The sequence below is a fragment of the Vigna unguiculata genome, chromosome 9 (genome assembly GCF_004118075.2).
Source record: "Vigna unguiculata cultivar IT97K-499-35 chromosome 9, ASM411807v1, whole genome shotgun sequence".
NCBI classification, from domain to species: Eukaryota; Viridiplantae; Streptophyta; class Magnoliopsida; order Fabales; family Fabaceae; genus Vigna; species Vigna unguiculata.
The window spans coordinates 40,036,161-40,058,969 of NC_040287.1; the positions used below are offsets into that span (position 1 = coordinate 40,036,161).

General features: G+C 30.9%; 3 protein-coding genes across 6 annotated transcripts; 1 reads left to right on the plus strand and 2 right to left on the minus strand.

Moving 5' to 3' along the window:
• Window positions 1-7,384: 7,384 nt before the first annotated feature.
• On the minus strand, window positions 7,385-10,619 carry LOC114164845 (probable pectin methylesterase CGR3). 3 transcript variants are annotated; one of them, XM_028049616.1, is made up of 7 exons: window positions 10,384-10,619; window positions 10,022-10,186; window positions 9,879-9,918; window positions 9,736-9,777; window positions 8,288-8,662; window positions 7,933-7,988; window positions 7,385-7,812 (listed from the first exon to the last, which is right to left on the minus strand). In XM_028049616.1, the coding sequence occupies exons 2-7, from the start codon at window positions 10,136-10,138 to the stop codon at window positions 7,660-7,662; spliced, it is 783 nt and encodes a 260-aa protein (XP_027905417.1). In that variant the 5' UTR covers window positions 10,139-10,186; window positions 10,384-10,619; the 3' UTR covers window positions 7,385-7,659. The 3 variants fall into 3 exon arrangements, with proteins under 3 accessions (XP_027905417.1, XP_027905419.1, XP_027905418.1); XM_028049618.1 differs by having other exon boundaries at window positions 10,446-10,613; XM_028049617.1 differs by having other exon boundaries at window positions 10,303-10,610.
• Window positions 10,620-10,817: 198 nt separating this feature from the next.
• On the plus strand, window positions 10,818-16,249 carry LOC114164846. Of its 2 annotated transcripts, XM_028049620.1 has the most exons (8): window positions 10,818-11,103; window positions 11,224-11,265; window positions 11,684-11,809; window positions 12,492-12,727; window positions 14,263-14,299; window positions 14,730-14,787; window positions 14,884-14,991; window positions 15,857-16,249. In XM_028049620.1, exons 1-7 carry the CDS (start codon window positions 11,008-11,010, stop codon window positions 14,952-14,954), a joined length of 666 nt encoding a protein of 221 aa, XP_027905421.1. In that variant the 5' UTR covers window positions 10,818-11,007; the 3' UTR covers window positions 14,955-14,991; window positions 15,857-16,249. The 2 variants fall into 2 exon arrangements, with proteins under 2 accessions (XP_027905421.1, XP_027905420.1); XM_028049619.1 differs by lacking the exon at window positions 15,857-16,249 and having other exon boundaries at window positions 14,884-15,297.
• Window positions 16,250-16,343: 94 nt separating this feature from the next.
• On the minus strand, window positions 16,344-20,577 carry LOC114164844 (squalene monooxygenase-like). The gene is made up of 8 exons (XM_028049615.1): window positions 20,134-20,577; window positions 18,890-19,001; window positions 18,566-18,740; window positions 18,015-18,183; window positions 17,599-17,817; window positions 17,195-17,470; window positions 16,797-17,075; window positions 16,344-16,696 (listed from the first exon to the last, which is right to left on the minus strand). Exons 1-8 carry the CDS (start codon window positions 20,374-20,376, stop codon window positions 16,592-16,594), a joined length of 1,578 nt encoding a protein of 525 aa, XP_027905416.1. The 5' UTR covers window positions 20,377-20,577; the 3' UTR covers window positions 16,344-16,591.
• Window positions 20,578-22,809: the final 2,232 nt, after the last annotated feature.

Below are 22,809 nucleotides of genomic sequence, written 5' to 3' on the forward strand. Positions count from 1 at the left end.
GGCCATTCATTCTGTCTCTTCTTGCATCACAATTACAATCACCGCATTTCAAGGAATCATAAACTACAATAATTCCTACATTACCAAAATTGCTGCACACATCTTCAAATTTCCTGCATAAATTTTCATCCATTAAGGGATAATGCAGGACCTCGCAACAGTTTTCGTATTACAACACTTAATTTCAATTATAAGCGTGCCTACGCATTTTATTATAGTTTTTATCTTAATTTTTGTGCTACTTCTAATTTTTATCCAAATATTTAAATATAAATTTTAGAAAAATTCAAACTAATTTTGATAAAAAGACAGATTTAAATAAAAAATTTAATTTAATTATTTAAATTTAATTATTTAAATTTAAAATAGATGTGAATAGGATATTACGGCCACCGATTAGAAACGGACACGACTTGCACCGTGACTTATGAGCATCATTCCTTTACATTGGATACTACCTACCAGTGCTCGTGGCCGTTATTTAAATTATTTGTTGGTAGAAATTCATTAACTTGTTTTCCTTTACTAAAGAAAAACCCAATCAAATACAACAAAAATCACAATGATAAAATCAATCAATAAAAATTTTAAAATCTTGAAGTTTTATTTAAAATTACATATAAAGAAGAAATTTTATTTATTTATTCATATGCAAGTATTTTTTTTTTCTCTGACCATCTTATTCACCTTTTCCAAAAATTATTACATTCTCCATTACAGTACACCACAAACAACCCGTTATTTGTTATGTGATAAATCATTATCACCTTTTCTTAAAACATAAAAAGTAGCGAGTGTATCCTTTTATTAGTATAAATGTGTCCTTTTGTAAATTATTATTTTCAAAAGGAAAGAGATTAAAAGGTATTAAATCCTAGATCGGAATATACCCTTTCATAATTTTTTATTTAATCAAATAAATTATTTTTTCTTCCATAAGATAACCTTAAAATCTTTTATCGTTGACTATAATCAAGCGTTGAGTTAAATAATATCTTATGGGTTTATTAAAGGATTTGACTTAAGTTGAGTTAAGAGAAATTTACTTTTTTTTTTTTAAGGTGGATTGAATTAAATTAATTCACTTAATTCACGGATTAAATAGATTTAAATTGGATTAAAGATGGATTCAATTAGTTAATCCATCAATTTTTTTATAATTTAACTTTTTTTATAATTATTTACTATTTCTAATTATATTAGTTAACATTTTCATATTTTTAAATGTTAAAATGTTGTTTAATAATATTTAAATAATTTAAATATTTAATTAATTTGTTTGTCAAATTATATATTAATACTTTAATTTTTAACTATTATCTTTATAATAATATTTCAAAAATCAAATAAACACTTTCATTCCACTATTAAAAAATAAATTAAATTAATTCAATTTTATTAAAATATAATAAATATATAAAATAAATAAATAAATATATATATATATATATATATATATATATATATATATATATATATATATATATATATAAATAAATAAGTCAACTCACTAATTTACCGACTCATAATAAATCTAACCGAATTACCAAACTTTTGACCTACTAGAAAACAAATCAAGTTGAACTAATTTTTTTACCTTAACTTATAAATGGACCACCGTATAATCTGGATGGATCACTTTAACACGGAGTTTCTTTGCCCTTAATTAATAAAGTAATTAGTGGGATTGCAGTTTTTAATTAGCATGATTTTGATACAGAGGTTAGTGAGATGGAGGAACCAAGATTCCCGACATGATAAGATAGGAGGGCAGTGGAGATTCTGAAGTTGAAGGGCAAAAAAATTAGTAATGATTTGCACTTGGCAGACATTGAAAGGACCTTCTTCAAACTACACACTTCAATTCTGACCCTCTTTCTACACCCTCCCTCATCTTGCCACTTGTACTCCATTTCCCACTTATTATCCTTTTTAACAACTTCTTGTTATGGATCATCACCCTTCCTAATCATTCCAATAACATCTTAGTCTAAATTCTAACTCTTCATCCATGCCTATGTGTCACTTTATGGGGAGCACAAACTTTAATATACAACACTCTCTTCTTTACAAATATAATACATAAATGCGTTACTTATTTATTTATAATCAAAATAATCAAATTATAAAATATAAATATTTTTTTACAATAAAAGATAGTTTTTACAATGAGTGTTATATTTCTTGATTAATATAGTCATGTTAATATATCAGTTGGACGAAGGTATAAATGTATCCTTTATTCGATGAGATTAACTTGATAGTATAAAAATGTAATTAAAATAAATTTTTACTCTGAAAATAGAAATAGAAATGAGATAATCAACCGAGTGTTCCATTCTCATCTCGTACCAAGAAATTATTTTTTTCTTATAACAGTATAATTAAATATTGTATAGACATTAATTTACTTTATATTAAAATATGTTATAATGTAATAATATGAATAATTTGTTAGAAAAAAAAATTTGAAGATTCGAGAATAAACCTTGACACTAGTAAAATAAAGAAGTGAGAAGCAATTTGGATTTAAAAATGTCTCCACTAGAGGAGGCAAGGGGTGGGGGAAGATGCAACAACTTTCATTTACAGTGTAAACGAAAAAGGGTTTATGTGATGTAGTGCTGTGCCATGCAATTCCCACGTGACTTTTTCTCTAAATCACGTGTCTAGATATTGTCCTTATAACCCTACAACAAATAGGGTCATAATCACTACAAAAGTTCTCTAGAATGAACTAAATAGAAAAGGTGTCAAGACAAGAATATATACAATTTTTAATTTAAAAAAGTATAATGAGTAATAAAACTAGATTATCTTAATTTTATGTTTAGTTCTCATTATATATGTACAATAAAAAAATAGTTTTTTTATTCATCAACACAAGTTAATCAAGATTTGAGAGTTTAAAAGTTAGCTAAAAGAATTCCTTATCAATGTATTTATTTTCTGTTCATAAAAAAAAAAATTCCTTATCGATGTAAAGCAAGTTAACAACAAAGCTATTATAACTGTACACATAAAAAAGTTTAGAAACTACTAAAAAATTAAAAGTGTCTTTGGAGTGCGTTAAGAAATTGATTTTGAAAAAATCAATTTTGTTGACGCGAAGATTAATAATATAAACTTCTATTTGGATGTGAATTTTTCAGTTTAAAATCATTTTTAAAACTAAACCTAATATGATTTTGAGTTGGAAAAACAATTACACATCAGTGGGAGATGAATCCAAACATATTATAAGGATATATTTGGTTGTTTGGTTCAGTTTTAAAGAATTGATTCCGACTTGATCAATTTTCCAATACAAAAATAAAAATTATTTGATTTTTATTTAAAGTAATTCTTTTATTTTTTAATTAATTTTAAAAGTCAAATACGTATTAATTCTATATGAGATAATCAATTCTAATCGATTCTACGGAAAAAAAATTAAACACACACCAATAATGAATTAATTTTAAAAATCCAAATACTTTACAGATTTGGATAAAAGAAAAACATCACTGTCCTCAAAAGTGACATTTTTACTTGGATGACTGTACAGCGTTCAAATGCTAAATTAAATAATTCAGTAAAAACTGTATTTATTGGGATGAAAAGTAAAAAGTGGCTTAAATATATATTTGGTCCCTATTTTTGTTGATTTTATTTAATTTGGTCCCTATTTTCGTTTTATGTTCAATTAGATCCTCATTTTCGTCAAATTGTGGTCAATTTGGTCCTTTTCACTAACGGTGTTTAAATAGTTAACGTTTTTGAACAGTACATGCCACGTGTCAGCTCCTAATTTTTTGATTTTTTTTTATTTCTTTTAAATTTTTTTTAAATTTTTTTTTAATTTCAAAAAAATGGTTCACGTGTCAAGTCATAATTGTGCTACGTGTCAATTTGTGGTAGTATTATTTTTTTTTGTTCAATTTAGTCCCTATATTCGTTATTTTTGTTCAATTTAGTCCATATATTCGTTATTTTTGTTCAATTTAGTCTGACACTAAATTTAATATCTTTTATACAAATTATATTAATATCTTTTCTAAAATTGATCTTTAAATTTATTATTTTTTAAATTCAATTATAAATTATTAAATTTAATTATAAATTGAATAAATTCTTGTATTTAATTTTTAAATAGAATATAATTATTTAAAATATTATGAAAATATAATTATTAATTTTTTTTCTAATATTTATATTCTAAAATATTTTTAAAATTGATATATAAAAATATTATAAATATTCAAATATTTTAGAAAAATAAACTAATATTTGTAAAATTAACATTTACATATAAAATATTTTAGATTTTAATATCTAAAATGCAATAAAAATATTAAATACTTTAAATTTAAATGTAAATTTTACAAATATTAATATATATTTTTAAAATTTTAATAATTATATTGTAATAATATTTAAATAATTATATTTTAATAATATTTAAATAATTATATTTTAATAATATTTAAATAATTATATTTTAATAATATTTAAATAATTATATTCTATTTAACAATTGAATCTAAAAATTATATTCAATTAATAATTAAATATTATAATTTATAATTAAATTTAAAAAATAAATAATAATAATGTCAATTTTAAACATTAAATAGTTCTATTTTCACAAAATTTGGGACTAAATTAAACAAAAATAACGAATATAAGGACTGAATTGAACAAAAATAACGAATATAGGAACTAAATTGAACAAAAAAAATAATACTATCAGAAATTGACACGTGGCACTAGCATTGACACGTGGCACAATTGTGACTTGACACGTGGACACTTTTTTTGAAATTAAAAAAATTTTAAAAAAATAATAAAAAAATTTTTAAAAATTAAAAAAAAATTAAAAAAAAAAATCAAAAAAACTAGAAGCTGACACGTGGCATGTACTGTTCAAAAACGTTAACTATTTAAACGCCGTTAGTGAAAAGGACCAAATTGACCATAATTTGACGAAAATGAGGACCTAATTGAACATAAAACGAAAATAGGGACCAAATTGAATAAAATCAACAAAAATAGGGACCAAATATGTCCTAAAAACTTTATTTGTTGGAAAAGATTCCATCCTAAGCAACCTAGGGACCTTTTGAGTCAGTTTATTTCTTTTGTTAAAAATGTAGAAAAGCTAGTTTCGTTGTCACCAAGTCTCCCACTAGAAAAATGACAGTTAAAAATACACATAGGAAAAAATGCTATTTTCTTTTTTAAATATAACCTTATGCTATTTTTTTTTTTAAATATAACCTTATTTTGATTACGTATCATTCTTCTAATGGAGGAAGGAGAAATAGATAGTTGTGATTTCATCTCCCCTTAACCCATCCTGTTGAAAAAAGGATGCCTAACAAAGTTATTCATCCTAATGGGTAGTATAATTTTTCTGTTTGTAAATGATCAATTTAATTATTCAACGTATTGAAACTGTATATCTACTTCTTGAAAGAATTAAAATTTTACCTTAATTTCTCTTGAAGATTTAAATTAAATTTTAATATTATGATTTAATAATAAATTGCTCATCAATTTAATGTTAAATCAGTCTTTAAACAAATATTTTGATGATGAAGTATTTAAAAAAAATTAATAATAAGATGTAATTAAAAAACTTTCACATATTAAGATCTGACAAAATATATCATTATTTCAGTAATTAAATTAACAAAGCATTTATAATTAAGGGAAAACTTGATTATTTACTTAAACTTTTGTGTGATTTTACACCTTCTTTTTTCAAGAAAAAAAGGTTAAATATTATGATCTAATTTGCTTGCATAAGAAATTCCATTCAATATCCAAGGTCTTTCGATCTAATTATATTTTGAAGATGTTGATAGAGTAACTGAACACCCTATTTTATTACATTTAATTAAAGCTAAGCTGAATAATAATTTTATAAATTTTAAATCTGATAAACATGTCTCATTTCAACTAGATAATAGTAGTCATATAACTGATAAAAAAAATAAATATATGATAAAAATATCAATATTCTAATAATTTTATTATATAAATATTATTTATAAGTTATAATTGATTTTGTTATCTTAAAAAAAAGAAATATTGGTAATGTTTATTTAATTTTTTAAAAAGTAATAGTTTTAATTGCTTAATTTATTAGTCTAATTCATCTCACATATGACTTTACCGTTTAATAATTCTTATATAAAATAAAATAACTCAACCCTAACTCAATTTAATTTAATTAGATTGAATAAAAAATTAAAATAAATTTGACTTAACTCATCACTTAACCCTGACCTGTTTTAATCAAACAAAATGTAATTTTGAACTATGTGATCTGAATTTGCACAATGAAAATAACAACAAATTTTATTTGCTTACAGAGAGAGGTAATATTTGTTTCATTTATTATTAGTATTTTCTTTTGTGGATGATATATTTAGTCATACAGAATCTTATACAACTCATATTTCTGATATCATTACCATCACCACTAATTATATTATTCTTACAGGAAGAAATTAGAATACATACAATTTAAAATTTACGAAATGTAAATAAGTCATGTTTTAGACAAAGAATTTTGATAAAAAAATGTTATTTTTCCAACGAAAAATTGTTTTATAATTTTTTAAAATAATACTAAATTTGTATTTTAAAACCCTATTTGACTTACGAAAATAATAAATTCGCATGTCTTCTTCACTTAACTTTTTTATTTGAAATATTTTTTCAACACGACTTATATTATTTTTAAAAAAATAAACTCATCTTTTAAAACTCGTTATTTTATTAGAAGTCATGGCTTTATCAAAATAGTATTTTAAAACACGAGTTTACATCTATAGTTTTTTTTTTTAACTAAATTATTTCAGTGATTCTTTGAAAAATTATCCAGAAAAAAAAGTCCTTGCAAGGGTAGAATACTTATCTGAAGTTTATTTATCATTGACACATAATAATCAAGATAAAATTATATTATGCTTATTTCATAATTCAACAACAGGATTTACACGTTTTAATTTACTTCACCTAAAGGTTCGATTTCCTGAAGATATTTGTATATTTTCAAAGAATTACTTTTCCAGTTGAAAAGAAATCTAATGCGAAAGCTCTTACAAGAAAAGAAAGGCACAAAAAACAGAAAACCTTTTATGCATGACGATATCATAGAATCGATGCCACTGGATAAATAATCCAATAATTCAACATTCATCACATTTAGTCATACAATTGTTGACTCATGAAAATGATAAGAGCAATTTTTATATTCGAATTTAGAAAAATTGTAACTGATACGCAGATATGGGAAAGCTAACATGTTACAGAATACAGGACAGGATATGACATATTTTCATTACTAGAATACAGAATATATATGCTCAGAACAGGAGTGGAGAACAAGAAAGAGAAATAACTTCATTTTGGTTTTCTGTATAGAAATTAGCAAGAGAAAAAGCAAAGTATGTAACGGGATTCAATCTATATCTCAATGAAAAAGTAACGTTCCTTTAAAAGTACAACAATCACTGCCACTGCACTAAAGATCACCTATTCAACTAGAATTAATTAAAATTTGATAAATTAAATTACCTTTTATAGAAAAAAAAAAGCGTTTTAGATGAAACTCACGGGTAACAACCATTGGGAGCTTCAATAATTCAAATGTAATCATCGTGAAAGTCAATTGAGAGACTTCAGGTGGAATATCTGGCAATTTGGAACATATGAACTCTTAGTTGAAGCCTGTGCAAACTTCTTGGAAGCAGCATCATTCTCCTCTAAGTTAATCTGAAGGAAATACCGGACCCACCAGGATGAACTCCTCATCTTAGCCTGAAGCAAGACAAATGCGTAAATTCTTTTTGTTTCATATTGTTTCTATATATATATATACTATATATGTTACACACAATAATAGATAATGAAGCAATGATCCAGGTAAAATGTACACACCGTTTTTCCATATTTAGAAACGTCTGCACCCTTTGCCTTTTTATTATCTGGATAACCTACATTTATACACAGAAAAATCAGATGCTAATATGCCAGACAAAGGTTCAAAAGATTATTGATTGCAGCTTAGGATAACCTTTCAACCTATCAGAACCAACACAAGAAAAACTTAAAATCTTAACATATTAAATTTTCAAACCAAAGAGTTCTGGAAACGTTACCCTACTTTTATTTCCTTCTAGTGATTTTGCCACTCTAGTAAAACGACATGAATAAGTGCTAGATTACATGATTCCCCTTTCAGTGATTTTTTTTTTATATAGACGGGATTAGGCACTAATTTAAGTGCATTTACCAGTAAATATCACTATTCCATCTGTTGATATCCTTGCCAAATCCGGAAGAGTTTTGTTAAGGTATCTGGGAGATAAGAAATCAAGGGCATCGGAAATGACTACAAGAGAGAAAGCTTTTGGCCTGTATGGAAGAGGAAACTTGATATCAGCCATACGCACAATGCCTTTGCGAATGAGTGCTTTGCAATTAGCATCAGCATCCTCTATATCATAAGGTTCTATACCCCAGGCTTCAGTTTCCTCCTCTTTTAGCAATTTAGAGACCACATAACAAGTATCAGGGCCAACATGCAAAACTTTGTGTAAGCTATCACCGTATGCTTTCTTCAAAATGGGAATTGCTCGTGGGACCTCTCCAGTACACAAATAATCACCTGCATTTAGAAGTTAAACAAATGCCAAGTAATTATCTGTTTGTTCAAATGATTAAAAATTATTTATCATAGAGAATGCAACTAAGTTATGGCTCTTAGTTAAGAGCAAGACCACAATTTATTAAACAACTCCAAAAACTGAAATATATTTCCAGAAACCTTTATCATGATTTGTGGATATTCCCCATACATACACGTGAAATCAGTGTAATGGATATTACTGAACTAGTCTATGAACTGCAGAAGTGCCAAAAAACTGGTCTTTCATCACAGAACAGCACCATTAGTTTAAAACCAGGCTCCTTAACGAGATGCAAAACACTGAAGTATCACCGTGAATAGCACAGTGGGATAAACATATAACGGTCCATTCATTTTGTGTAATATCATTTATCCTATTTACACAAGTCAGGACTCAGAAGATGGTCATCATAACTTATAAGCCATAATGCACGGCCAGTACAAAACCAACTAGATTGTTTTAGTTACAATCAAAAAGATAATAAGGGGTACATAACCAGTGGCGGGATATTGCCTTCCTGAACCAAGAAAAGATAAAACAAGTAACTGTTGTATTTGTCGTGAATATTTCAAAAGGTTACGGCACAACAGCGACTTGTGTTTTTGAGCTTACAAAAGGCTAATTAAAACAATGATAACAAAGGCCTAATCTCATTAGTTGGCTACATGAATCAAATGACACCATCATTAGACTCTGCTAAAGATCAAATTCTCAAAAACAACATTCATCATATCTGTCTTAACAACATCTTCCAATGTTCTTCCCTCTCACCCTTTTCACAAGAATAAAAATCATGTAATCTATTCTCCTCACTTCTAGTGGCCTTTATAGTGCCCTGTCGAATTTTTCCATAAAGGTAGTAAGACATGGATTTTTCCTCAACAAACTTCTCACAATCAAGAAGTAAGCACAAGCAGAATCGCCAATTAAAAAAATAAATCAAACACGGTACAGTTAATGCAATACCAACAAAATACCACCTTCATATGCGTAATGCCTTAAAAATTAGAAAGTAAAGAAAATACCATTTAAAGTAAGGGAAGAAAGGTACCTTGAAGCCTGCTGACAGACTCCAAACGGCTGCCAAATCCACCTATAAAAAGCAACAGGGAGGAAAAATAAATAAATGCACGCAAGTAAAACAGGAAAAAATCACAGCATCTGAATTTAAGTAAGAAACAATTGGAATCAAACCTGAGCCCTTGTAAACATAGCCAATTAGAAACAGGCCTCCCTACAGAAGTTACCAACCTAAAAGTGATCAGAAATCCCCTCCATATAATAAAACTGCACAAGTAAGCTCCATGTGTTAATAATAATCTGAATCTATTCATTACCACAATTATGAGTCCAACCGACAAAGCTGGCGAAGTCTTTGATTTCGACGATGAAAACAATCCACCTCCGCTGTCTCCAAATCGCCGAGACAGATTCACAGGTCTCCGCGACATCATTCAATTGTTTATGCTATGACCACGAGGATGTTAATGTTATACAGTACTCTGCAAGATCAATCGAAACGAACATCTCAATAAACGAATCACACGGAGTTAAACAACCACACAATATCATATAATTCGCACTATCAAAACATCAAAAGCTAGTTTGAGTAATATACTTTATTTTGAACATTTCGTTTCTCCAACGCATTCAGGACTGTAATTCTAAGAACTAGACCGTTGGAAGCAAGGAAACGTACCAGATATATTCCAGATAATTGATGGACACGGATCCGTACAATGTTCTCTGCTTAGTACTTACCAGCAAAAACAGCGTTATTGAACCTTCTCAATGAAATTGGTATCAGAGCTTAGATCTGAACTTTGTGCATTCTGTCTGTCCTCCACAACGCGCATGGATAAAGAAAAAAAAAAGTACAAAAACAGAGACTGGATTCGTGGGAATGTAACTAATATTCCTGTTGCTATGTTTTACCAAGTGTCGGTTGGTTGGTATGAATAACAATATCCAACGGTATGGGTTCGTAATGGGCTTCCTACGGGCCCACTTTTTTATTATTCAAACCGGCCCAATATAAGAAGTGTTTAATTTCCTGTGGCTCGGTAATAGTAATAACTAACCGTAATTTTATTACGATTAATTAACAAATAAAAATCTTACCAGAGAGTGTTTGTGAATTACGATTTTAAGATTATTGACAAATAAAAATCTTACCAGAGAGTCTTTGTGAATTGGCAACGACTTCGAATAGGGAGTTGCGAATAAAGCGAAGATAGGAAAAGTGCTGAAAAGGATGCGGTGTGTGTTTATTTAATCGTCGAACCGGTGGTGATAGAAATCGTCGAATGCTATATTTGTTGCAATGAAGGAGGACGCGGAGAACGATAAAGACAAAGACGCGAGGATTTGGGGAGCTTTACTCTTCGGCTTAATTGGCGCCACCGTCACTACCTTTGCGGTGATTCTTTTTCTTCAATTTGTTTTTCTCAATCAATCTTAGGTTTTGCTCGAGAGGATTACAGAAACGGATTTTTATTTAATTTAGCTTCGAATATGAGAATTGCTTTCGAATTTGTAGGTCGGTCCGCTGCGGAGAAGTGTTGATTGGTTCTGTGTTCAGGTACGGAAAGTGAATTTAAAATTGTGACGAGCCAAACGCATTGAAATCTGTTAGAGCGATGGTATTAGTAATTGACGTATGATGTATGAAAATTGTTAGGATATGTTTTTCTTTGTATGTTATTCGGATGATTTGCATGTGTGAGGCCTCGACGGCGTTGGTTTTTCTCTTCTCGATTATTATCGTGTATCAGTTAGTTAGAGACATAGGAGTCTGTAAGCAAGTTTGTTAGTCTTTTTTCCCTGTACAAACAGTGAGTAATACATACAATCATTTGATGTATTCAATATACGAGACCTTGTATTTTCTGTCAACTAGTATTATTACGCAGTTTATCGAAAGTATCTTGTAATTTGAAGATTCAATTCACGGTGAAACTGATGGTGTATTGTTTTGAACATGTTAATTCTTGTTGTAGCTATCGAGGACACAGTCACATAAAGGACAGAGAGGTGGGTCGTTCCGAACATCATTTCAAGAAGAGGCGTGGAGGAGGCACAATAAGCGACTGCAAGAGGAGTACGAGGAGGAGATGGAAAGAGTGGTGAGTTTTTGTTACTATTCTCGGTACTTGTATATTTCTTTTGTTTATATTGTTTTCGATATGAACATTGCATTGCATTTTTCAAATTTGAGATGGAATGGTGTGTTGTGCTATATCTTTTTCAGAAGGCTGAATCACAATATTTCGGAAAAAATCATTTTTAATGCTTCATAATGAGTCAGAGAGAAATGCAAAGCTTAGATTGCATGAATGCTTGATTTGATGGTTGTAGGCACCTTAGCTTAAGCCAAAGTAATGTACATCAATAAACCTAAGCTGATGGGATTCAACTAAGGCTGACTAGAGTAATTCTGTAGGGTAAAGAACTCACTCTTGATGAGTTTTTGAGGAAAAAATAATCTCACTGTTATAACTATGCTGAACAGTCTAAATGGTATACGGCACGGATAATGTGTTTAAAGTCAAAGATGATAAAAAAATACTACATAAATCTTACTGAGATATAAAATCCTAATCGAATATGAAATTCTAACATGAGACATAATTGAATCAAATCAAGTATGAAATATTAAAGAGTATTTTCCTAGGAAACATATAACTTACTATTAAAAAAGATCGAGTCCCTATAAATGACATGATAATCCCAGGATTACACTTTAATCCTTATAAAATGTTTTTTTAATTTGTACCACTTGATGATTGTCCATATGCTCTTTTGTAGGAACGAATAAGGCGTATGCAAAGCGTGTTTAACAGAGAAAGGAACAAGTATAAAAGAAGCTACGAGAGCTGGAGGGAAAACGGTCAGGGTGCATATCATCAGCATTTCCAGAGAGAAGATTGGTACTGGAAGACTGATACATCCTTTAGAGATCGGAGGACCAATTATCGAGAACCTCCAAGAGAGACCGGAAACTATGCATTATCACATCACTACTCAAATTTGGGTCTTGACAGGTACTCACAAAATGTTGAATAAGTGGTCCATTTAATATTTGTTTTCAGGGGAAATATCATGGTTTTGCTTGCATAACTTGTGGAAGTAATATAGCTAGCTATTCATACTATATAAATAACAGAAAAAAAGAAACAAGTGAGAATTGATAATGTCTGATAAGAAGAAATATTATACGGGTCCCTTATAAAATACAACCAGAGAATTCAACAAACAATCTCTCTTTAATGAACAGTTTTGTTAACATCACAATTAATGCGTACATGATCCTGTGATCTTTGGAGCCAGATACAAGGTGAATTGGTCACTGGATTGTGACTCCGTGAGATGACAGTGAGGATCACAAACTTGTCTGTACAATTGTGTGATGGCCAGCCCTATTTCAAGTGGAATTCCAGCCAGATTTTGGGACCTGATATGAAAAATGCACCTTTTCTTCCAATTTTCGCTCCATTTTGTATATTTCAAAGCTCCTTCCTAGTCACATGACCAGCGCCCTAGTTCCCTTGTGCCCCTTCTTTGACTCAAAACCCTAATTGATCAGTGATTTATAGTTCAAATCTTTTGCCCTTTGTTGCTGGGGGACTTGTGACTTCAGTTTACTTTGTTCTGTACCCTGATACTGGGTTTGCCCTTCTGTTCAACTTGTGCACGCCCCTGTTGCGTGATTTGTCTTTGTTGTGGCTTGTGCCTTTCTTTTGTCCTTTTTTTTTGTCTCTTGCTCCTTGCTCTGCTCTATTTCAAGAGAAAATGGTTTGAAATCTATCTTCTATGATAAAATTGTGTTTATAACTTATGTCTAATTATGAATTAAATTTGATCTTTAAGCTTTTGCACTTTTAGTTTTAAGTTTAACATTCTGTGATTGGATTTGAAGCTTATTTTCTTTATTTATGCTACTTTTAATGCATATGTACATGTTCCTTAAGTTTAGTTTTGCATTGTTGTTAGGATCTTACAACCCTGAGATATACTATCTTTCAACCCCTCCCTATCTTAAGATATTGATTTTGACAACAATGTTTACCAGCATTTAATCACAAAGCTAAACAAGAATCAAGTATATGATTTTGACACATGCTAACAATTGCAAGTTTGCAACATGCAAGCCCAATTGGATCATTTTCCAGACCTGACAAAGGAAGAGACTGTTCCATGTGAAGGAGAGGTTGTTAACTGAATAGTTGCATAGGTAGTTGTGGGAGAGATTTTGGGGTTGTGAATCAGGTATTCTAGAGCAGGAGTTCGGAATCATTCTGCAACAGAGTGAATCTTTTGAGAAGCGTCATGCTCTGGGAGAGGGAATGGTATTTCTATAATGATTCTGCCATTTGACCGTATTAAGCCACCTCTTATTAATTTCTAATTCCCCAACTAGTTGCAATGGTGTTTCCATATTTTTGCTTTAAATGTAAATGTGCAACTTTGTAAATATTTAAAGACCCATATACAAGTGTGTCAATAATTACATAACAAGTTAGCGTTCTTGTTTTAAGTTCATGATTAGTCATTGAATTATTGTTTTCATGAATCTCAGGTTTAGAAAAACGCCGTATTCAGATGCTGAGATTAAGGTAACAAATCTTTTTTTGTCGCAATACCTTTGCATATTACTTTTAGTGTTTTACTAAGATTTTGTCCACTAGTTACTGTACGCATCATACTTGTCTTATTTTACTTTCAGATTCTATGGTATGTAACATGTGACTAGAACATAGAAACGATGCCGTGGTGTCATCTATGATTTGTGGTTATTTCTCCAAAAAAATTAAAAACCCTGCCATAACTTGCTTCCAGTTTACCAACAATTGCCCTCCCATGAAGCCATAGGATTCTATATTTAGTTACGAAATTGTCGTAATAAGTTAGTCCTCAGTTGATTTCTATAGTGTGTGTTAATTTTTGCTAAATATGTTGCCATTGTTGGCACTGCCCTGTATTATCTACAGTATCATCTTCTTGATATTCTGTCTTCGTTTCATTTATATGCTCTTATCTTTGCAGACAGCATTTAGAACTAAGGCAAAGGAGTATCATCCTGATCAAAACCAGGATAATATTGGTAAGTATTGATTTATCAGAGCATACGATCTTGTTGCCTCAAGCCATAATATTATTATTATTAAATAACATATCCGTGTATGTGGAAATGTCACAGAGGCTGCTGAGGCGAAGTTCAAGGAAGTGTTGACTTCATACGAGGCCATAAAAAAGGAAAGAAGAAACTAAATCGGTTCAACTATCCTGGGACCCGAAAGGATGCGAGGTATTCGAAAAGGATTACTAAAGTTCCTCATTAATTGACATATCATCCGGCTAAAATATAGTTGCTACGTGATTAAATTTTCTGCAATGATTAGAGAATTAGATAATGGTGTTTTTGTTTTTGTTTTTTCAAAATCAAATATAAGGTTATGTATTAAATATTTAGCATTCCAACCACATATTTAATGCCCCTGTAATGTGGTCTCAGTAGATTCGAGGGGTTCTCTAGGCCATTAATTCACTTCATGTATGCAATTGGAGCCCTTCACAGTAACCAAACTATATATGCATTATTATTACTACTATGCATAGCACACGTTCCATGCAGTATCCCTGTCAATCACTGATGCTGCATATAATGTTTAGTCACATCACTAACACTTGGTTTGACGACCCATTTTTCATCCTATTTTAACAAGGCCTGTTTTTCCACGAACGAAACGATCCAAGTTCACCTCTAAGGCATTCCACTTTGGAGTCTTGATTTTAATTGCTAACTTTATCGTTTTTAGTAAACTAATTATCAATTAGACTGACTACCTCGTAGCAACTTAAAAAGTGGTTTGCTATTTAAATAACTGATCCCTGATAGCTTCGTGATTGGAGATTACGTTTGGTAACTGCTGAAAAATATTTTACTGATGGTGTTGAAGGAAAAATAATGAAAGTTTTTTCTTTTTTTTGGTCCTTTTGTATCCTTTTCGGTAAGGAAGCTGGATACACTCTGAGGTGCAATTTCTAACTTAGAATTTTAGCTCCGCATTATGTGCATTGTACTGATGATGTTCAATTATGTTTTCCTCCTTTTAGCAAAGAGTGTAACGCTTGTTTAACAGACTTGCATAACTTGTTTGTCTTGTACAAAGTATTGAATCATTGGTAGAGTGACTTGATTGAGTAGCAATGTCCTCGCCAAGCCTTGTTTGAGCGGCAATGTCTTCGCCAAGCGCCGAACCCGGGGACCCTCGATCCAAATGCTTCTGAAGGTTGACATATTGTTCCATGAAGTGTCGGGCATACTATTTTTTCCATTATTTAAAAATGTTTAATAGTGTCCCTTTATATATTTGACACGTGTTGAAAGATTATTTTAGTCATTCACTATTATATTATATACTTAAAATTTGGAGAGTGAAATGTAGCGAATGTAGCGTTCAAAATCTGCATCAATAGGTAGCAGATGAGCTAAATTTGAGGTGATTTGCGAAGTGAATTAGCTAAGCAGTGGTTTTGTATTCAATACCTACTTTTTCTTTAGCTTACATTTTGTCAGGTTGGTCCTTGGGTTTAACAGTATGTTGATCATGCATGTCACAACTGCAATTATTCCTGCTCAAGATTTAAGCTTTCGCAACTTCAGTGAAATTATTGTGTGAGGTTTATTATATTCCTCAGCATCCATGAGGCGCTTTAAAATATAAGCAGTAACTAGTTAACAAATATTAAAAAAAATCATTTTAACTCTAAATCGACTCTATAGAGAACTCACGTTAAATCTAGATTGCTTTCAAATGTCCCAATTGAAGCCGGTAGATTTCTAAAGAACAAAAATATCGGTAGCTCATATTGAATGGTTCGTGAAGACGTCACTGAATTCGCGTTTAGGCAGGCGGTGGATTTCGGTAATAAGCTGGAACGGTTGCAGGGAAGAACATCTGACGGACTCCTTCTGCCTTGATTATTGGCATGATGATACCGGATGCACTCTGACAATAGATAAAATAGATTTTTGCAGTTAGATTAAAGGGAGTTTTCCGACTAATTTTCCAGATAAAAGAACAATGAATACTCAAATTTGCTACTTACAGAAATTAATCGAAGTCCAGTCCATATCCGTTTAGGTGAAGGAAATGGTAGCAGTAAACGGCCGACGCCATATATTGCAACAGCAAAGAAATGGAGAACCAGGGTCAAGGGGCGAGGATTTAACCCCGAAAGCAGAGAGATTGGCCCTTCCGAGAATTGACCTCCAAGACTAAGATAATCGAAGCAAGCTTGGCGCATTTCCATCCTCGCTGGATCAGGTGATGCGCAAAAAACCTTATGAAGAGCTCCTGCCAGCGTATTTATAGTGGATGCCACAGGCTGCAAATTGAAAGAAGAAGATAGTTAGAGTAACATATTCGTGTTTTTTGCGTTCCGTCTGGGAAAAAAAAATAGGTTGTTGCCTCAATTCAATGAATCAATGTTATAGAGCACATTACTTTTCGCAAGGTATAAAAGGATTCAAGGTATTTGCAAAGGCTGGGTGCATCATTCAGATCACGCAAAGGCCTAAGAAGATTTCGAAGCACTACTATATCAGATAATGCCACAGTCATGCCACCCCCCGTTAGAGGATGGCGCATGTTGAATGCATCTCCCATCAGCAGGGCTCCGGGAGTAGGATGAGGAGCTGCTGGCATGCTTCTGTTTGGCATTGTCCTGATGCTGCCTTTGTCCACTGCAGCTATGAATGCGTCATGAAGCTCATGAGGAACCTGCATTCAATTTTCCCGCATCATTATCCAACACTATTAACTGAGAATGCGAAATAAATTGCTGCTCCCGTTGAAACAAAATCTGCCAAGGTTTATAGAGAATTTGTAGAACCTCTATATATAGGTACCTGTGGAGCGATCACTGTCTTCAAATACTTAGCCATTTGACCGTTGGAAATAGACGGAACTTTCTGACCAGGAACATCAACTAGACAGCGGATTTCTGTACTACTTATTGGATAGAACAGAACTGGTGAAGGTTCTCCCAGTATGACATGGCCATGATTTGCATAAGGAAGTTCACAATTCTCCAAAACTAGGCCTACGAAACAAGAGGGCACATCTACCTATAAACAAAGCATCCTAATCAGGAATACTCTAAGCAAACGTTAACATTTAACCGAGAGAAGAGGGAACTCTCCAAATGAATAATATCAAAATGTTAATTCCTGGTATGAAAGCTTGATACTTCAGAGATAAACCAAATTTTATTTGACTCTGGAAACTAAATCATGTGTTTAAGCTTAAGAAGTTGTATTATCACCTTAGGATTACAAAGAGAACGACGCAAGTTTGAAAAACAGCCATCACAAACAATGGTAAAGGGTGCGCAAACTGATAATTCTTGACTATCCTTGGTTTTGTATTGCACGCCTTTAATTACTCCCTTCTCTTCGAGTAGGGAAGTAACTGTTCCTTGCTCCAGTCTTACACTGTTAAATGAAAAAAAATACTTAAGTGAATAAATAAATATGTATGTACGTGTGTATGAACAAGAAAGTACCTTCAGTTCAAGTCTATAATGGTAGGTCTATTTTTCAATTGTTAATATGATTTCTGAATTATATTGGCTATAATAATAAAACCAATTATAGCTATATAGCTGTCTGAATGATAGGGATATAGGGAGACAACCTGATTGCATAAATAACTTTAAACCTAAGTAACATGATTAGAATATCAAGCCAAGTCAGTTCAAATGGCATCGATGAGAGAGTTTGAAAAATCAGGTAAAATGATGTGCTACTCAAAAACTAAATCCTGTGTAGTAGGCAGAAAACCAAGAACAGCAAAGTAAAGGAAGAAACCAAATACTTGGGAAGGGAGGCAGCCTTCTCTCTCATCCTCTGAATAAAACGCCCATTGTGAAAGCTTCTGCCGGCAACATCTGAGTGAAACTTTTCCAACGGATAAGAAAGTCTTATGTGTTTCCCATCCTTGAAAAGAGCATAACCAAACACTTGTTGAGCATCAATTTTATCCACACAATCTGCAGTGATAGGGAATCAGTAGTCCTTCTACACTTTGCACAAGCCATAGTTTAAATGACCAAACAAATGTGTACTATTTCTAGCACTCGCGATTAGTCACAGTAGGACTATTATATGCTGAATGTCCATAAAGTTAAGTTTGCACTACCTTCAAGTCCCAGCTCAATTAACTTGAGATAACCTCCAGGCTGTAGCAACTCTCCAACAATTCTGTCTGGTTCACTCAAATCTCTTTCAATGACAAGTACTTGACGTCCATCCTACATTAGATGATAATTATGCTATCAAAAGTTAATTATGAATCTGTTGGAGAAAATAGTACTTAAAAAGCCCAAAAAATATATCTGCATTCATTCTGATCAAACGCCACAGCGCAAAAATTACTAGAAAAAGGTATTATATTCATATATTCGGTCTCTCTTCCATTATAGTTTCCTTCTTATCTCCCTCTTCATTCTTTATCAAATTATTTATCGTATTTACCAGCTCTCTCTTGCAAGCCAAAAAATCCATGAAAAAGGACACGGAGAAGGATAGAACCAGCTGGACCGCATAACTCCTAGTCCTAAAGTACATATTGCTATACCATCCAACAACTACAATCAACCCATATAAACAGCATCACTAAGCATAGATAAAGAATCTCCAAATAAAAGTGAAAATTTCTGGCCACACGTTTAAATTGAACGCAGGATAAGTAATACTAGAAAATCCATTCTTTTCTGTCTGTAAATACATCTAAAATCGAACTGTTTATTCATGGAGGTATTGTTGAAATTATACTGTACCGTGATCTTAAAGTTAAAAATCAACAAAATCTTCAAAACATGTACCTGACTGCTTTGAATATTTTATTTAAAAAATAAATAGATAAAAGAAATGAAGTGCCAAAAGTCTTGTTCATCCTAAATCAGACTATCACATCTTCAGATGCTTAGAAGAAATAAAATCAAAGTCGAGAGTGTTCGACTTTCAAAGTCTTCAGGTGCGGATCCATCACCTACCAACGGATTAGCGTAGTTTTTCTTCAACACACGTGATGATCGATTAAATCAGACACTTCAAATCGCCCAAGCAATTAAGAAAGCAATACCGTAACATTTTTTTTTCTCAAATCTCAAAAGCAAGAAGTACTCTAGAGCAACTTCCTACAATCACTATCATTGTCCCTTCCTCTAATAATCTCTGTCTCTATAACGCTACAACTACATGCAAGCGAAGCTTAATCTAATGCGCCTCTTCACTGCCATCAACTAATCGAACGATCATTCTTAGAGAAACATCAACGCATTTTTCGTCCGGTTTGGACAAAACACAAGAGTAAGACATAAACGACGAAGAAGCAGGTATCGAAATAGAAAGACCATAAAGGAGACATCTAATTCAAAATACCTTGCCGAGAGTGTAAGCCAGAGCGGAGCCGGCGACACCAGCTCCGACAATTACGACGTCAACTTCGCCGTCGCGCTTCGACGATCTGCATTCTCCGGCGGCAGTGGTGATGTTTTCGGCGCACAGAGCGGCATCGGTCTCCAACGAAACGCAACATTTCTTCCCCGCGAAAACGAAATTGCGAATCGCAAATGCGCTCAGCGCGGCGCATAAGATCCATCCAAACACGTAGGTGTCCAACATTTGGAGGAACCTCACGGAGACGACGGTGCGGTGTTCTCGCTCTAGTTTCTCTCTGTAACTCGCTGCCCGCAACGAGGATTTCGAGAAAAAGCGTGTTTGTGTGCGTTACTTAAGAGAAGCGAGAGAAGTTTCAGGAAGGAACGAGGCTTTTATACGTAGGCAGGGTGGTGGCCATGGCATAGATCCTTTAGCTGTAACTGAAGAAGAAAATTCGAAAAAAGCATTTTTCACAGTAATTTGCACCCCTTCGGTAGCAGCATGGGACACAGCACACGCAAGTATTACTCACCAGTGTTTAATTTTATTTTATTTTTCTGTCTTTTAAATTGTCAATTTTCAATATAGCATATAAAAAATTAGGATAAATGATCAGTTCACTAAATATATGTGAAGTGTGGTGAGTTTAATCTAATCAATTCATTTTCTCTATAAGCTATAATTAAAAATTAATTTTAAGACAATTTTAACATAAAATTGTAATGTTTAAAAATTGAATCGTACTCGTATTTGTTATGAGACTCGATCATACTTTTAATTTTTTCTAAAGAAAATATTAATAATGACCGGTATGTATTTAATAATCTAGTTTATTATTTGTGCAAAATATATATAAACTAATATATAAACAAAATTACTTAATTAAAAAATTAGTTAAATTGATTTTGAATTTTAAGAATAAGTATAATTAAGATGCTAAAGTTTACAAATTTTATTTGAAAAATGAGTTAATTCAATTTGGTTAATGATTTCATAAAATAGTATATACATATATAAATTAGTTTTAAGTATTGTCTAAATTTAAATATAAGAGTGTTTTAAATGTAATAAAACTGAATTAATTAATTTTAATTTTTTTAATTTCATTGAAGCTAACTGCTTTCTTTATCAAATACTCTTAATAAGAACGCTATGTGTGAAGGTAAGTGCAACATTTTTAATCATTATTTTTCAATAATTTAGAATATTTTTTTCATTTTCTTCTGTAGTCATTTATTTTATTTATCATCTAATTTATGTTTCTTTCTATTTATTTCACTATTTTCCTTGTGAGTGATAATAGATTTAATTATGTTTTGAACTTCCTATAAATTTGAAAAATCTAAATTAATCACATTATTTGTTTTGATCAATTGAATTTTTCAAATACAAATTTTTTCAATTGGGTACTTGTTAGATTTATATACTGTGGCCGTCAGAGAATTATCATATCCGGGCATTCTACTTAAATATTATCTCATAAATACTAAAAATTTTTAATGATGAAAGTCTCCCTCAAATATTTATAGTATTTAACCAAAATTATTTTTAGAATAACAAAATTAAAAATATAAAATTAAAAGATACAAAAATATATAAAGTTAGAAAATAATAAAATTTTTAAATATAAAAAAACATAATTTTTAAAATTTTAAGTTATGTAATTTTACAATTCATATTTTTATTTTTAATAATTTATAATCTTATCATAATATCATTATTTCAAAATTTATAATTTTTTAATCATAATTTTGTAATTTTTACAATTTTACAATTTTATAATTATATAATTATATAATTTTGTATTTAAAGAATTTATAATGACTTAATTATAAAATATAAAAATATCAACTGCAAAATCAGATAATTATGAAAAATTAAAAAATTATAATTTTTATTTCATAATTAATCATTTAGTATCTTTATTATTATTATTGAGAGACCAACATCAATATATTTTTTAATGGTTCGAGGAAAAATGTTCACATAATCACTTAGTCAAAATCATGAAACAAATCATATGTGATCCAATAAAAATTATAAATATATATTTTTAATAATTTTATCATTCTTAAATTGTTCAAATATGATTATTACATGATGAAGAATATTAAAATGAGATAAAAGAAAAACTAAAACTGTGAAAATGGATTGGAATCTCCAAGTCAACTTGGCTTACCACGAGTTCAGGCATGGTTGTGTTGAAATTGTTTTACAAATTTCAATATGGTTGATTTTTGACCCAGCTTACCCGGGTTGAACACGTGATGAGCCGGGTTTGCTCACCAACCCGTAAATAAATAGTCAAACAAGTATTTTTTGTTAAGTTGGACTTTGTATTTGGGTTATGTTATGTTGTTTTTTTAGCCAACACATAGATCATTTGTATTTTTGTGATTTCAGTTTATATTTAGATTCTATTAAAATTTATTTAGATTTTAATTAGAATTATAATATAGTTTTGACTCAAAAAATAAATTAAAAATTGTATTTTTTTTAATTAAGTGAGTCTGTGAGCCAACTCGTTTAACCCACCAACCCGCGATAGGCCGAGTTGGATTGAAAATTTTTTGACTTGCTAATTAGTGAGTCGAATTGAATTGACTCACTAAATAATCAATATGTGATAGGTTGAATCAAACTGAGTCAAATTATCTGTTCTCACAACTTAACAAA